Raw genomic sequence first — 15,933 nt, 5'->3', positions numbered from 1 at the left:
CTGCAAAGCTTCTTTCCAGGATACAAATTTTTGAATCTACTGATAACAAAGATATTAGGCCATGCAGCACTCCAATCATGCATATCTCTCTGTGTCCCTGCTACACAAGTAGTTTTTAACCAAAACAAGGCAAAGCTCAGTACATTAATTCAGTTATTCTATAGAGCTTCTCTCTCCTCAGGTCTCACAAATATCTGTGAATCATGACATTCTGAGATGAAGCAGGCTCCAGACCCTCAGGCTAGGTAAAAAATGTAGATACAGCTAAAATATCAAGGTAGGTGAAATGTAGGTGAAATATAAAGTTAATAATGGAAAAAAGGCAGTTCTCAATAACAATATAAAGAGATAATATTAATTTTGCTGATTTAGGTATGACTTTCTAGGCAGGCAACAGAGTTGAATATATCCAGAGACTCTTTGAAATATTTACATTTTCTAAGGCACTGATCATCCACAAAGAGACTAGCAAGACGTATGAGTAATAAAAGCACGTTATGGCTTAGAAAACCGATAGTACTCAAAATTTCTAAAAGATAAGTAAATATTAAACAAAACTGTTCAGAAACTTTTGAGAATTATATTAACCAAAATGGCAAATGTCAAGGCTTCAGTTGCGAAGAAATAAATTTAGCAAAGAATAAATTCTCATATGGGTGAATTTTGAACATTAACAAAGTATGTATCTTAACCAAATGAGTACAATTTTCAGCATTCTTTAAGCTCCTGGTGAAACTGCATGCTTGATGCTAGTGTGACAGTTTGTGATTTAATGAGAGGCTGTCCATGTAGGGAAAGACAGATGGTATGGGACTGGAGCATAGAAGAAAACATAGAAGGTATAGAACCACAAGTGGAAAAAGCCAAAAGCTATAAAATAACTTTTTAGTTACAGCTACTAGTTGCATAGTCTTAGAATTAAATCAGAGCACAAAGAGAAAGAAATGACCCCAAATAGCAGTTGCAGGTTCCTTCTTCAGAAGAAAATGCTGTAATTGATACATCCTGTCAGATTCATATGTAGCACCATGTCCCACTGCTCCTACACAGCAGAGATACTTACTGGAAGCCAGAAGGGTAAGGCTAGAGCACCAAGAACTAATTTTTTTCCTATATCTACCCTTGGGCAGGCCTACCCTATTTCTGAAAGCCAAAAATACATGGTGTAGTCCTAAAGACCTTAAAAGCAGCCCAACCGTCCAAAGGCATAATGACAGAAGAACAAGATGCTGAAGTTGATTAACCTCTCCCATAGCTGTCAAATCCCACCATATAGCCCATTCTTATATCCAGAATTCTACCTTCCTAAAACTTCCAGCTCCATGTCTACCCCAAGACCTTCAATCCATCTCTGCTCTTCTTGCAGTTCCAAGAACTCAGCCTTGCACCAGATGACATTAACTCCCACCTTAAGGTGCCTTCCTGTTTCTGCCATGATCCCACCCATTATGCCCCAAACCTGAAGATACCCATGCGACTCAGATTTTCTCTGCCCCTTTTATTCTGGTTCACACTGCTGCATCTTCCCTGTATTTAAGGTCTAATGCCCCCTAAGATTCCACTGGCTGCTGGTTGGCCACCCACTACCTCTCTCACTGCCTGCTTCAGTAAGGCAAGTTGACCTCCCCGTCTTTGACTGTTCCTCATTACTGGTCATTCCTTCTCTATTTTCAGATGTGTGGGAATGGGTAGGAAATGTCCTGATTCCACCCTTGATTCTACCTCATCTACTCATTATGTCATTCCACAAATTAAAATACCACTTATGTATTTAGGGTGCAAGCTACATTTACTGAAACCTGAAAAAGACACACAGTGGAGAGGAAATAAAGTGGACATACATATCGGTTTGCCCTCATTTACACTGCAATGACAGGGCTGGACAGGGAATACAAAAAACATTTTAAGCCAATTCGCTTTTACTTGCCAGCAGAACTCTCAATTGGCTTGAATCCTAATCAGCATGACACCATACAATCAAGTATCAGAGCACAGGTGAGATCAGAGAGCACAGAGTTAGGAACATTAGGGGAATATGACTTCTACTATGGCTTAAGTACTAGTGACTATTGTGCAGCATTTTTCAGTTGAAACACCATTTTGCCACAAGCATTTTGCTCCGTGATTACATACTTTGTACAGCTGGTCAGTGCATCCCTTCCAGCCAGGGAAAGCATGAAGAGAAAATGAATTAAGCAACTCTTGTCCTTATCACCTGAGACATGAGAGTAGCACATCATTCCTGTCCTTTAACCAAAAGGTAAACTTCATGTGTGCTGCACAAATTTTGAAAAATTGATTTGTTTTTATTTCATGGGTGGAAAAAGAAAGTAGGTAAGTTGCTTATTTTCAGTTATTTAAAAAATGCATCTTACACATTTGCACATTACTGCATGTTTTGCAGAGTCTCTTTTCATATATAACAAGCTGGTTTTGTTGAAAAGAAAGGAAATACAAATAGTTCTATTAACACTGATTTTCATAATGTTCCTGTAAAGGGATTTTAAATCTTAAAGTTTGGCTCTACGATTAATTTGTCTTTCTGGAATGTTCCTTCTTAGAAAATATGTCCTGATGGGAAAGGCTAGACTGAATAACTTTAGCAAGCCAGATGTTACCTGTAACTCAGAGACATTCCCAAAGTATTCGCAACGTTTAAGTATCTTTGTATTATGCCTCCTCAAACTATTTTACATACCTTTGGCATGCTGACAACTAAATGACCAGTTGTTTGTGATCTTTTAGCAGAGCTGCTGTCTGGCTTCACTTCCTCGGGGAGCACAAACTGAAATGGCTATGAGAAAACATGGGATTGAAGTATATCATTCTAAGATATCTCTTTTTTTTGACGTGGACAGAACACATGCAGAAACATCACATCCTTTGATCGTAAGGACAGTATAGGTCTAAATCTTTTAACTTTGTATGTAATATTACTAGTCCTAATAACTTATTAGCATGCTAAACAGCTTTTACTTACAAGTATAGTCATATGTATATACCTGAATTGCTGTCATTCCTGAAGTGTCATTTCTAAAGAAGGTTACAAAATGATGCTTGACTTATATTAGCAATTAAATGAGAAAGATTATCCAATCTATTTTAGATGTAAAGTAATTTTGAAGTTTTGTTTTGCACTTGGTACAGTCAAAAATAGTGATTTTTGGTTTACTGTTTAAGTACTTTGAATTTTTCAAAAAAAATGATAATATAATCAAAACCACCGAGAAGAGAGAAAATTGGAATGACATTTTAAATGTCCCTTCAAAAGAATATACATCCATTTGTTTCTGTCAGCTCTAAATTCCAAATTGTGAAATTGCTAAATTCTAGCCTAGGGCCACTAGCAAGCTCTCTTCTTGAGTGAATTATGGTACACTGTGGGTGGGGGATAAGAAGAGATAAGGAGGGAAAGAGAGGGAAATTTCATTTCAGGCTTTGCACATCTTCTGGTTATGACTTCCACAGTTTATGTGTGGTCCAAAATAATACAAGTACAAAAGAACATTTTTTCTGCATAGGTGTACATGGTTGGTAACTCATAAAAATCAGATCCAGAATCCACTGAATAGTTATCAACTCTTGAGTTGAACTGAATGTAATAAGAAAATACTAACCTTTCCCTTCACCAGCACTCGTACGTAAGTTGGTTGGACATCAACATCAAGAAGAGAAGTGTCCAAATGTCTTCAGAATGAAATATAAATAAAACAATCAATCTACAATACAGTCCAGTAAATAAGCAGTGCAGAGCATATACCACTTTAATGATGATTTTGCAGTTTATAAACTACAAACTTCAATTTCAGTTGTTCAGTTATATGAAATATTATGATTTAATGTCTTTGGAAGAAAAACATATTCCTGTATGTTCACAGAGTGTAAATTAAAATAATGTCTAAATTCTGTCAAGTCCACCACATCAGCTATTGTATAACTACAAGAATTCAAAATCTTTGTAGAAAATGAAAAGGTCTTTCTTCTATTAATTTAGTGCTTTACATTAATATGAAAATTAATCTATTTGCTATTTAAAACTGTAAAAGTACTTCTTTACTTTTCTTTCAGAATGCTTAACTAGTAAATGTATAACAACTATTTTTTTACACAGAATTTGCTGGAAAACAATGAACAGAAATACTTTGTATTCCCAGAAATCACAGTTCTTTTAAATTTCAGTACTGTCAAACAAAATTTGTGACCTGTAAAAGTTCCACTTTAACATTTGCTCTTCATCATGTGACACATATGCTCATGTGAATGCACAAGTATGTATTCCCTGTTTCCTTTTTTTTATAAAATCACTTCGCAGATGACTTTTTCAAACTTTTTAGCCTGCATTTCTTACAGGTAAGCATAGAATATTACAACATATCCAACATTTTACTGCACCTGAACAGGTTTTCTGATGCTCCAAAAAAACCTTATTCTTATAATTCAGAAACATGGACCAGGCCTCTTTCGAGGGAAATTAATTAGCTTTAAGGGAAGAACACCTGGCATGAATAGTGTTTCTGTGCTATAAAACTAGTTCAAGCTTTAGTCCAACAATTCTTGTTGTGAATAAATAAGTTTGTGGGTTTCCAACCCCTTCTTGAAGTGCAGGCAAGGCCACTGTACTGCTTAGGGGTATATGCTATCAAATAGTTATCAGGTATCCTTGTGATATTTTAGCCTGGTTCAACCAAATTTCTTCCAGGCAACTGAATTTCTTCCACAGTTCTTTAGCCTGGTTCAACCAAATTTCTTCCATAGTTCAAGAAATATTATGGGCCATGGACTCTTTCCAGTGAGGAAGGAAAGTAGGACAAGTCTACCTTACTTCTCCTGTTGGGGAGGAGAAGAATTTCACTAGAAGAACATGGATTGTACTAGAGCATTTCTAGGGCCAGAGAATGTGTAAAAGCCCCATTCCTTACAACCTTTACCTGCAAATGAGGTATGGAAAAGATTTTATATAAGTATAAAAGGACAGGTGTAGAGGAAACATTACTGCAGAAAACATCAATTCCAAAAGGGACTACTAGACACAATCCTTATTCAGGAGTAACAGAACAGTCTCAGAGGTCTTTGGTTTATTCAGCTTAATTTCTTTGGCACAGAAGTCAAGATTGATTCCATTGCCCCTTATGTTATTTGTTTTCCTCCTGAAAAGTCCCCACTACAGAGAGGAGTATAATTGAAACACTGTGTATTAGAACTTGATTGGGAAAAATTAAGAGGGAAAAAAATATAATTCTGACCTGTAAACAGCAAGATCCAAGATGATCTGGTTGTTTTCTTCATCATCTTTCAAAGAGAAATGAAGCCTAATAATAATGACAAAAACACCTCCAGGATAAATACAATTGGAGTGAATAAGCAAACATTACAGCAAACTTCAGCTGCTATCAAAGTTAGATGAAAACAAATACCATTTAGACAGTATGGCACACGATCATTTTAGAAACAGTTGTAATTTTCCTCATGAACAGAAAAAAATACAGGTGTTTGAACCAAATTCAATCTTATATTTATTTTCTGTTCTCCCCACCCAACCCACAAGAAAAAAAAAAATACTGCTGAAGGTCAGTGAAAATTAAGATCAGTCTGTCAATGCAGAAAGAGAGACATCTGCTGGTGAAATCTGTCTGTTCTATAAACATCTTCATAGAAAAAAACAGTTCATGAAAAACATGAAAAGCCTGGAACTTGGTAATTCTAACGCTACCATGTGTAAAAAAAAAAAAAAACAAAAAAAACAAAAAAACATCTTTTTTCATACCAATTAATTTGCCTAGAGTATATCTATCTGCCTGTGCATTTCTGAAGTAAAACATGATTTGCACAATATCCTTGATTCTACAAGCTTTATTATAGTTGTTGAAAATGAGACTATCGATTGTATTAGCTGCATATTTGTGATTTGCTGGCTGAGTTATTAAAATTGTGAAAGAATCTTACCTGTCACAAATTAAAAACAATGTCTATTACTACAACTGTAAGGAGATCTGGTCTAGACTTGTAAGTTCTGCTAATATACTCAAACATTTCCTATATATTAAAGTAGAGAAAAAACAGAATAAAACTCATCTATAAATGAGAAGATTTTTATAAATTAGTTATTAGTATAACTCAAAATGAGAGGGCTTTACTTAATGAAATTTATCTGGAATATTTCAGTTTCAATTAAAATACTTAGATACTTTGGGTTTGGGTAACAGAAAGAAAATCAAATGTTAAGAGTTTTGATAATACATTTTTTCAGCAACAAAAATATTTGCCAGATATATTCTTTGTTGTCCTGTATTCTGATACAGCCAATTTGCAAGAAAGTTTACAGAGCTTTTAGTTTATGGATATTTTTTGATAGATATCTGCAAAGAATACAAACCAGCTCTTTTCCCATTCATGTTTTTTTTTCCTCTTACTGCATTACAGATTTTGAGAATTCACTAAAACATGAAGGGTAAAAAAGAGAAAATAATTGTAATATTTTCTAGGGGAAGATTAATTAGAATTGAGGAAGAGAAAATTCTGTTCTCATCAGAGAAGCTTGGACATTGTTATGGACATTACTTTCGCATTGAAGCAAAAATTTTGGAGAACATCATCTGTCTACTTGTATATCTTTATTTGTGTCTCTCCAATACACTGCCACATTGCTCTGAAGCGCTGTGATATTTTTATTGAAGCCATGACAAAAACTACTCATTGATCTAGCTTTATGTGGGCGTATCCACAGACTAAACTTTAATCCAGAAAATTTGGGTGACACAAGCAGGACTGCTTCTAACAGTGGAATCTAGGGGACTGTATTTCTTCTAAAAAGATAGCTAGAGCTTTAATCTAGATGTCTCTGCTTTTTAGAGGCATAATCAAATTCTATTAACACAAGATTGAAACTATTTTAGACTTCTCTTTTTTTGAACTAGAAAATGATTTAAATTTTTTTTTCAGTCAACGCATTTTTACAAAAAAAGTACATCAATACAATCGTATCTTCAGGTACAGATGAAATAAACACAAGTTCTTCTGCCACTACCTTTAATTTTCCTTATACCACTGAAAATTATGCTCTGATCTTATAACGTAGGTTTTCATATTCCTTGTATTTGCATGGATTTATAAATTTCCAAGATTTAGAAAGCATTCTTCATGCTAATGATAAACACGTTCTTAGCTTTGATTTTGCATCTAAATTTTTCCACATTTAAAGTGGCTTCTTATACACATTTATCTTCAATAGTCAAACCAGTTAAACTTTTTCCACTATTAGCAAGATGCTTCAAGAATGAGAGCCTTATTATAGAAAAGAGTGAAACATATCTTTTACAGAAAAACAAGTTCTTCAATCATCAAAGACCAAGATGTTAAATTAAACAACATTCAACACTTTACTCACTGAAAACTAATTCTTCCTCCAGCATCAGAATATAAATTTACAAGTCAGTTTCCCCACCAGGAATATAATAATACAACAAGAATTTATCAGCCCTCTTATTTTACTCTTGTCTCATATTTTGAAACAGATGCCCAAATCAACTGTAAAGAGGTTAACCTGTTTAACCTCTTAACCTTACATACTTAGGCACGTTCACATTCAGAACTTTTCCTTCTGCAGTGACCAATGTCCAAGGAGGCTTCTCTCTCTTTTTTGATTCCCTTAACAAAACAGAAAGAAAAATGGTTTATAACTTCACATTCTGGTATTTTATGTTTAACAGCAAAAAATAAAAGAGAGGATGGCAAGAGAAAAGAATTATCTGTTATGTGATGCTAAGGCTACAACTTATTTCAGGAATTAAACAGGTTATATCAAATGTCGAATTGCACATTGAAAGCATCATCTGAAGATGAGCCAATGCTCTGTAATATCACGTCTTACATTGACAATAACATCTTCTGCATGTCACAATGTCCATTATCAAACAGCAATGTCTCCAATTTGTTTGGTGAATCTAAAGAAATCAGAGGATTGCTTAAACGTGTGAAATAGGATGCTTTTCTCGTTATCAATGATTGTATTAAACATAAGATATCATTACTGTTAACTGATCTGATGTATGTGCCAGCAATTCTAAAGAAAGTTATTCTTCATGATAATTTAATTACTTTTACTGAACAAATGTTTGGCATAACTCTAAACAGCATGTCTATCAGTTGCTATTCTGCACTAGTAAAAAGAATTTTAATGGTCAAAAAATTGCAAGCAGCTCCCAACAGGATACGGTATGACCAAAGTGCATACATACAGATTACTTGTTGATGCATCTATTACATTTTTTGTTGCGTTCTCCTTCAAAAAATACAATACATATTACTGATGGAGACTTTAAACTTCACTATATCCAGCTATCAGCAATTAAACTATATCTGTCTTTCATTCACTGCAATAAACAAGCTACCTTAAATTTATCTACCAAAACGAAGCAGATCACTGTTAGATCATTAAGACTTTTAGTATGGGTATTTTCTGTATAAATGTTTAGATCATGAGTAAGGAATCTTAGTAACATGAAAAAGAAGAATCTGCTTGCACCTAGGTAAAAAATGGCAAAGTTTTCTTTAAAAAAACAGCACTGTAGTTGTTGCTTTGCATTAATCCACTCTTCAGATGGTCAATATAGTGTGTATGTCTATGTATGTCTACTTCAGTTGGCATATAAAACCCGCCCATTTCTCAAGAAGATTACATCAGTACATTGCTTTTTGTGTTCCAAAGCCAACTTCTTACTATAAATTCAAAATTAAAAGAACACTAAATATAAATCAGTGATGAGGGAAATAAAGTATGTAAGGTTTAGACCACCTCAAGAAAAAAAAAACACAGAAAAATATATGGTCTATAAATACAATGGATTTAAAGAAGAAATGAAAACATTCACGTGGAGCTACTGAAATGACTACATAAAAACAACTTCTGTTTAAGATAGATTCACAACTGTCCTTGTGTTAAATATTATTCTGTGGTATTAATCAGATCTTAAATCTGGGATTTGTGAGCTAGCAGTTTCTACACCTGATTCCCTACTATTGACACTTAAATGCAAAGTGAAGGAACCACCACTGTTCTAAAAATGCAGCTGTCAGAAATTCTTCAGACAATTATATCCTACCACCTTTTAGATGCTAGTAATTTATTTCTAGATGAAATATGTCTGCTCATGTGAACAATTTGAAGGCAAGTTCACTCATGTCATAATCACTAGAGTTTAAAATAACTTGTTTAACTTTGTTCTGAGATGAGCTGAAAGGCCTTGTTCTGACAATGAGCAGCTAAAGAAGATCCTGTTCACCTTTCACCTGCAACTGATTTTACACTTGCCTGAACATTCTTTGAATGAAACTGCAAGTATTCACTCATTTGGAAATAGCCAAAACTGCTCAGATAATTATCAGCTACGGAGCTATACCAGAGCTGACAAATTTAACATGTGTTAATATGTCATAGAGAGGTTCAAATTTAGCATTGGTCTGATTGAATTCATGCCAATTTTATACTAAAATAAACATCCTTTTATACTGAGTAGCTTTAATATTAAAGTTACATTTCAGCTCCTGTCCATCAGCAAGGATGATTTGAAGTTGTCAGGGGCACTTCTCTGTTCTGACCTTTCTCATGCTAACACAAATCTCACCACCAAAACAAAATGAAACATGAAAGGATTTTTAACTCTTTAAAATGCCTTGGAAATTTAGAAAAATCCAGAAGGGAACTATTCTATCTTTATGATAATGCTATTTGGACTCTTTTTGAATATTTAAAAGAAAGCATTTGGAACACATTTGCTTTTGACTAGATCAAGACCTCCCTACACACAGCAAAATTCTAACTAGCTAGAATCTGGGTTTCACAGTAGTTCTTCTGGGAAAGTGCTAGACCTTGAATTAATAATAGCAACACATTATGCAGATTTCCAGATTTCTTGGAGAGTTCCCTAGGTCTGACTTTTTCAATACTTAGACTTGATAAATCTTTTAACATGCATGCCCTTAAAAAGAACAGCTAGAAAAATCTCTGGCACAAATGCTGTTATATAAGGAAAAAAAAAAAAAAAAAAAAGACATTGCTTACAATGTTTGTGGAACTGATAAGCCATCAGCAATAAAATAACTGTTTTTCTTAGTATCTGCATTAATTTTACATGTTCAGCAAAACTAGTGACAACTCTAGAAAGTTTTAAAGCCCAGACATCGTCAGATTCACCATGCCAAATAACACAGATAACATGAAGTATCTTATTACTTGGGATGGATATCTTCAATAAAGTATGTGAAAAAACTTCTAAGTCACATAGAAAAGGTGCCTGAAATACCACTTCTGCAAAAATTTTTTTAGCATGGCCTATAAGGTATTTATATAATGCAATCTGCATTCCAGATAATTTTTTCTAGCAAGAATATTAAACATTGAACTACACAAAAACCACTAGTTAGCTGACAAAAAAATGAAACTTCTAAAGTCCATAAAAGAGAGTTGAAAAGATAAATTATATTTAAAAACTCTATTTCAGGAAAAACTAAATAAAGTGTATCATAAATAAATTTTAGAAAATAAAACAAAACAAAATGAACAATCTGAATATTTCATTTAGATTTTATAAGTATATTTGCACAGACAACAGGGATTTAAGCTGCCAGTTCTCAGCAATATTTCATGTGAGACAGTCACCTACCTATTCTCCGTGTCTTTGAAAATTTCTCCTTCCTCAATTCATAGAACATATTAAAACAGAAACATACCTTACACTGTCTTTAGCTCTTCGTTTTTCTTCAATATATCTGTGAGTTTCTAATCTAGATTCTGGAGTATATGGTGTAGGCTCCTCCCAAAATCTTCTGTCTTCTTCATCATCTTCAACTGTTCTCAACATTTGTTGTTCTCCATCTCCTTCTGACTGACGGTTTTCTTTGTCCTGTGGGGAGTCTGGGCTACACAAGTTCACATGGAATATTATCCCAATGAAATGAAGGAAGAGTAACAGTACTTGCTAATGAATTCATGCAATAATATATTTTTAACCCAATACTAATAGCTGTATAATTCCTACTAAAACCAGTATTGGATAACATTTGCTGCTCTGTTTTTTTCATGAATTAACAAAACATATTTCAACATAATGTTTTTCATTGACTTAACTAAGAAGTGATACTATGGTTATGCCTAACTCTCTGAAAACCCTGATGGATAGTTTAACAGATTTAATGTCAGAATTTTCAGATACCCTCATAACTCTCGGGTGAAGGAAAACCTTCAGTCCATGTGATGTTTAAGTATTCCTAATATCAGGCAACACCAGATTAGAAATATATAGGGCAGCGATATTTTATTTAAGCATCTCCTTAAGTGCCATCTTAGAACCTGAATCATTTTTTCCCCCTAGCCTTAAGCCTATGTAATCTTCAGAAATTCTCTATTGAGAGAAAACTAAATTTATGATACAGCGGTGATCTACGAGGACAAAGTTCCATAGCCAGCTCCATGGAATTTAGTCTCTATTGGATTAAAAATAAGATGGATGGCAACTGCAGTGGAAGATGACCCCAGACAAAAATCCTTCTGCTGTCTAGGTAATCTTAGTGATATTAGGTGGAAGAAGAATAGAAATCAATATTCTATATCTTTTTACATCTCAAGAGATCTGCTATATTACATTTCAGTCTTCATATCTAATAACTCTAAAGCAAAAGAAATTATAGGTGAACAGCTGCTTTCTCTGGAACCCCTGCACTAACTTAAATAACAATTTCCAGCTGTTCTCCTGAAAGAAGCTATCAATTACGCTATTTTGGAACCCAGACAATTTAGCTTGGAGTTTTGGGACAAAAATTCTACTGCACTTTCTGCACTTCAGTAATTAATTATGTTTGTAATTAATTATATTTTTCACTAGCGATAACATACACAAAGAGAAATAATTCTCCTCTAATCAACAATAAATACAAACAGAAAGATTTAAGTGGAATTACATAAACTATTTAATGAGGAAAACCAAAATTCTTAATGAAGAAAGAGAAGAATGATGTTTGCTCACAGACTGTTGTTGCTTACTTTTACCTGTCAAATCCAAGTTTAGTTTCAATTTGGTTTTGTTTTTTATTCTTTCTTTCTTGCATTCTTCTCTGAGCCTCTTCTTTTTCTCTGGCCCTTTTGAGAAGGTAAGCTTGTTCCTGTTCTCTGATTTTCTGCTTCACTTCTGGATAGATTTGAAGTGCTTTAATCCTCTCCGAACGTTCTATTTCTTTACTATCCAAACACTTTCCAAAGGGAAGAAAAATCAATATAGTTACGTGAGAAATTTTAGATGTATACTAATCAATAAATACATTAAACTATCAGTTAATTTTGTTAGATTATCTTCTGTATAAAATCAAAAATATGTCTTTCAAAATTTCATAGCACTATGTAAATTATACCATATTAAAAAGAATTAACAATAGGTTGCTATTCAGATCTGAAAATGGTTTTGTGTGTCTGAGAGCTTCTTTTTACATTTTCCAGGAATTTCATCTGATCTTATTAGACTATGTAGTAGAGAGAGTCCCTTCAGCCATTTCTGATATTTATCTGATATTCAGCTCATGAAGCTATTACAGTTTTTTTTCTTTTGATATGTTAGTTTATTATCAACTAAGTGAGTTGAATCTACTCTTAATAAGTTAAGCAAGCATCTGTATTTCTCCAAGGAAAATTGTGGGAGCATATTTCGGGACTGGAGCTGCCCTTGTCAATGATAGGAAATCATTATATCAGTTCAGTCATTGCACAAAACCTCAATCTTAAAGTATCTATTTACAGTCAGTGCAACATAGTGTGTTGTTACATCAACTTCTGTCTTTCTACTGCCTAACACTGTTGGTTTGGTACATATTGTTGGTATGGTACCAGCAACCTGGTAACTTTCTGCAGTCATTAAAACAATTTAAAAATACATCATGTATATAAAAGGAAATGGGAAAAAAAGCCAAAACTGTATATTGTATTTATTTTTTCATAACTTTAAGGATCTCCAATAAAACTGACAGAAAATTAAACAAATGCATGTGGTTTAGTCAAAACACAACCAATTTATTATCACATTATTTACTGTAATCACTTATTCTTCAGAATAAGATCTGATTTCCTGTGGACAGTAAGAAAAATGCTACTAGCTTTCCTATCACAGGCATTTATTTTGTTTGGAATTGGTATGTTCAGTCAACAATGTGTTGGATATAAATTTAATTTTTAAAATCTTACTTTTAATTGATGAAGAGTTGCCACTACAAATTGTCTATAACCTTCAAATTCAGTACATGGGTTACCCACTAGAAACAGTTCCTTCAGATGTATATTATATTTTAGGGTTTCAATACTGGAGAGTTCACCAATGAAATTTGCTGTCAGGTCAAGTTTCTTCAGTTCTTCACAGCCTGTTTGAAAAAAAAAAAAAAACACCTTAATTCAATTTGTCCATAACATAAATGTACACAGGACATACAAACACACACACAAGCACACATACACACACACACACATGCACACACTTGGCTACAAAACTGTCTGTGTTTGTTGACTGTATACTAATTTTATCCTATCAGAATATACCTTTTCCAAGCCACAAGTGAAAGAGTGACTCACAGCTTAAGTTTATGAGGTCACAATATTTACAGAAAAAAAACCTCCATAAAATACAAAATATCAAAACCTATTAATCGTTTTATCACTATCAACACTTTGTAGTGAGTGTTGGTATACTAGATGAGCTATTAAATGATTTGTTTTTTAATAAGCTGGACTTCAGTCTTAAAAGTCTAATTGCCTCAGTACCCCTCCTCAACTGAGTCTTCATCATATGGCTAAAAGGCTGTCTAATTGCTTCAGGAGAGCAGGATCAATTATGGGTTTAATTTCTATGTACTGTTAATCTTAGCTAACATTATTCAAGTATAAAGTTGAAATCTGAAAAATCACTCCAAGTCAAGATGAGGTTTTCCACTCTATGGACTCAGCTATTATTGTGAATACTTCATCACTGCTTAAATTGTAAATATCAGTGAAAAAAAAGTTTTTGTTAACCAAAACAATTCATTATAAACAGAAACTCTAAATTAGATAACAAAATACCCAGGGAAATCTAGATCCAAAACTTATCAGGCTCTCCTTTTATCATAATCTGTCCATGAATCATAACCTTGACTCTAAGAGTAAAAAAGTTTAGCTAAGAGCAAGCCCAACTTTGATGCTCATCATTGTCATCACTTCTTTTCCTTTGTAGGTTTATTTCACAAGAATTTTATGCATAGTGGAGCTGAAAGAAAATAAACTGCTCAAAATTATTTGGTAGGGGATTTAAATAACCCAAATTTTTGCAAGGCTGACTCCCAATGGTTCTGACTCCTAAGTAAATGACAAATCACAGTAATAAATAATGCAGCCTGATAGAGGAAATTAAAATTTACTGCCATGAAAACAAATGTAAGTTTCTCAGCAACTTGCCAAATATGTAATGTGTTACCTATTTCTTCAACTTTTACAGATTTGTGTTTAGCCTATTTGTTTATTTTTTTAATTGGATTTAAGCCATCCTCCTGAATCAGTTTGTAGACTCGAAAATAAACAAACCAAACCAAATCAAAACCCAAAACAAATAAATCCAGCTTTTAAAATTATTATTATTATTGTTCATTTGTCAAGATGGACATTTGAAAGATTCAGCAACTGGTCTAATCAGAATCAAGAAAGAGAAAGGAATCAAGTCAGAAATTATTCAAGTAATATGGAATGTGTTTATAGATGTCTCTAACTTTTAGATTTTCATCTTGGAAAATGCTAGATCTTTGCACATGCAATTATAGTGACAGAATAAAGAGTTAAACACAGATAAAACTGACAGGACTTCATGCAACGACAGAGAAAAAAGTAATCTGAAAATTCTTTAAAGATACCCCAGACTGCCAATGCAACCCGTGCACAGAGTAGAAACTTCTTGTGTGTGACAGTTGATTGATGAATGGATGACTGCTGAAATGTTACAAGAGAGACTTTTTACAGCCTGTATATCACTATTAAAAAAAAAAAAAAAAAAAAAAAATTGCTCCACCTAACCTGCATAATAATTATCTTACCATTACAGCGGGGCAATACCAATTTAATGAAAAATTTGAATTCCCACTTTGTAAAGTTTTAAAGAATAGAGCTATAATGGCTGGAAACACTGGTGAGAAAGTATGCGAAAAGTGAGTTAAAATACATTTAAGAAAGTTCAATGACAAAATTTCAGCAGGAGGAAGCACTTGCTACAAAGAAGCATTTGTTGAAACACTGACACCAAAGGGCTCAGTGTACCTTTACACAGTACCTTTGCTGATTGACATACTTAATGGCTTCCACCCTCTTTTACACTAAGTCACAACTTAAGTGTTTAATATGAAAAGGCAAAATGGTTTGTTTAAAATCTGACCTTCAAGATTTTCAATTCTTTCAACGTTGTTCAAAGCTACATTTAAATATTCCAGCTTCTTTAGTTTGCCCACATTTTCTGTAACAAAACATGCATCTGTTATTTCAGGTTTTTTCACTGGAAAGGGCATTATCATTTTACTTGCTCACTTCAAAAAGACAATAAAGCAGAAAAATAGGAAGAACAAATTAGAATATGTATCAGATTATTGGTCATTATTATTTTAATATCAGTAAAAATATAAAACCAAAAATGTTCTGTGAAAACACAAATGAAAATAAAAATGTAAAAAGAAATAAAGAAGGCTATAAACACATTTTTGTCACAAATCTATAAAACAAGTATAGAATGCAAGACTGGCCAAAAAGCATGGTGAAACATTCAATTGCTCATGAAACTCAGAAAGTGACGCTGTCTTGCATGACATCCTTGTCTCTAAATTGGAGACGTGGATTTGACAGATAGACTACTAAATGGATAAGGAATTGGCTGATAGTCACACTTAGAC

The 15,933-nt window shown here is 33.5% G+C and overlaps 1 protein-coding gene across 3 annotated transcripts in view; it reads right to left on the bottom strand.

Moving 5' to 3' along the window:
* The window catches only part of DNAAF11 (dynein axonemal assembly factor 11), a 37,619-nt gene that overhangs the window by 14,632 nt on the left and 7,054 nt on the right, over positions 1-15,933 (bottom strand). The window contains exons 3-10 of one of the 3 annotated variants that reach the window (XM_033011792.2): positions 15,426-15,503; positions 13,223-13,395; positions 12,041-12,240; positions 10,726-10,914; positions 7,567-7,644; positions 5,244-5,309; positions 3,618-3,687; positions 2,699-2,794 (exon numbers count right to left, since the gene is read on the bottom strand). In XM_033011792.2, the coding sequence (XP_032867683.1) occupies positions 2,699-2,794; positions 3,618-3,687; positions 5,244-5,309; positions 7,567-7,644; positions 10,726-10,914; positions 12,041-12,240; positions 13,223-13,395; positions 15,426-15,503 (950 nt within the window). The remainder of the gene's footprint in view (positions 1-2,698; positions 2,795-3,617; positions 3,688-5,243; positions 5,310-7,566; positions 7,645-10,725; positions 10,915-12,040; positions 12,241-13,222; positions 13,396-15,425; positions 15,504-15,933) is intronic. The other 2 variants (XM_033011794.1, XM_033011793.1) reach the window with 2 other exon arrangements.

The sequence above is a fragment of the Tyto alba genome, unplaced genomic scaffold (assembly GCF_018691265.1).
Source record: "Tyto alba isolate M040663 unplaced genomic scaffold, T.alba_DEE_v4.0 Super-Scaffold_9, whole genome shotgun sequence".
Classification (NCBI taxonomy): Eukaryota; Metazoa; Chordata; class Aves; order Strigiformes; family Tytonidae; genus Tyto; species Tyto alba.
The sequence above is the reverse complement of the archived record's forward strand: the minus strand, read 5'-3'. Positions and strand labels throughout refer to the sequence as shown.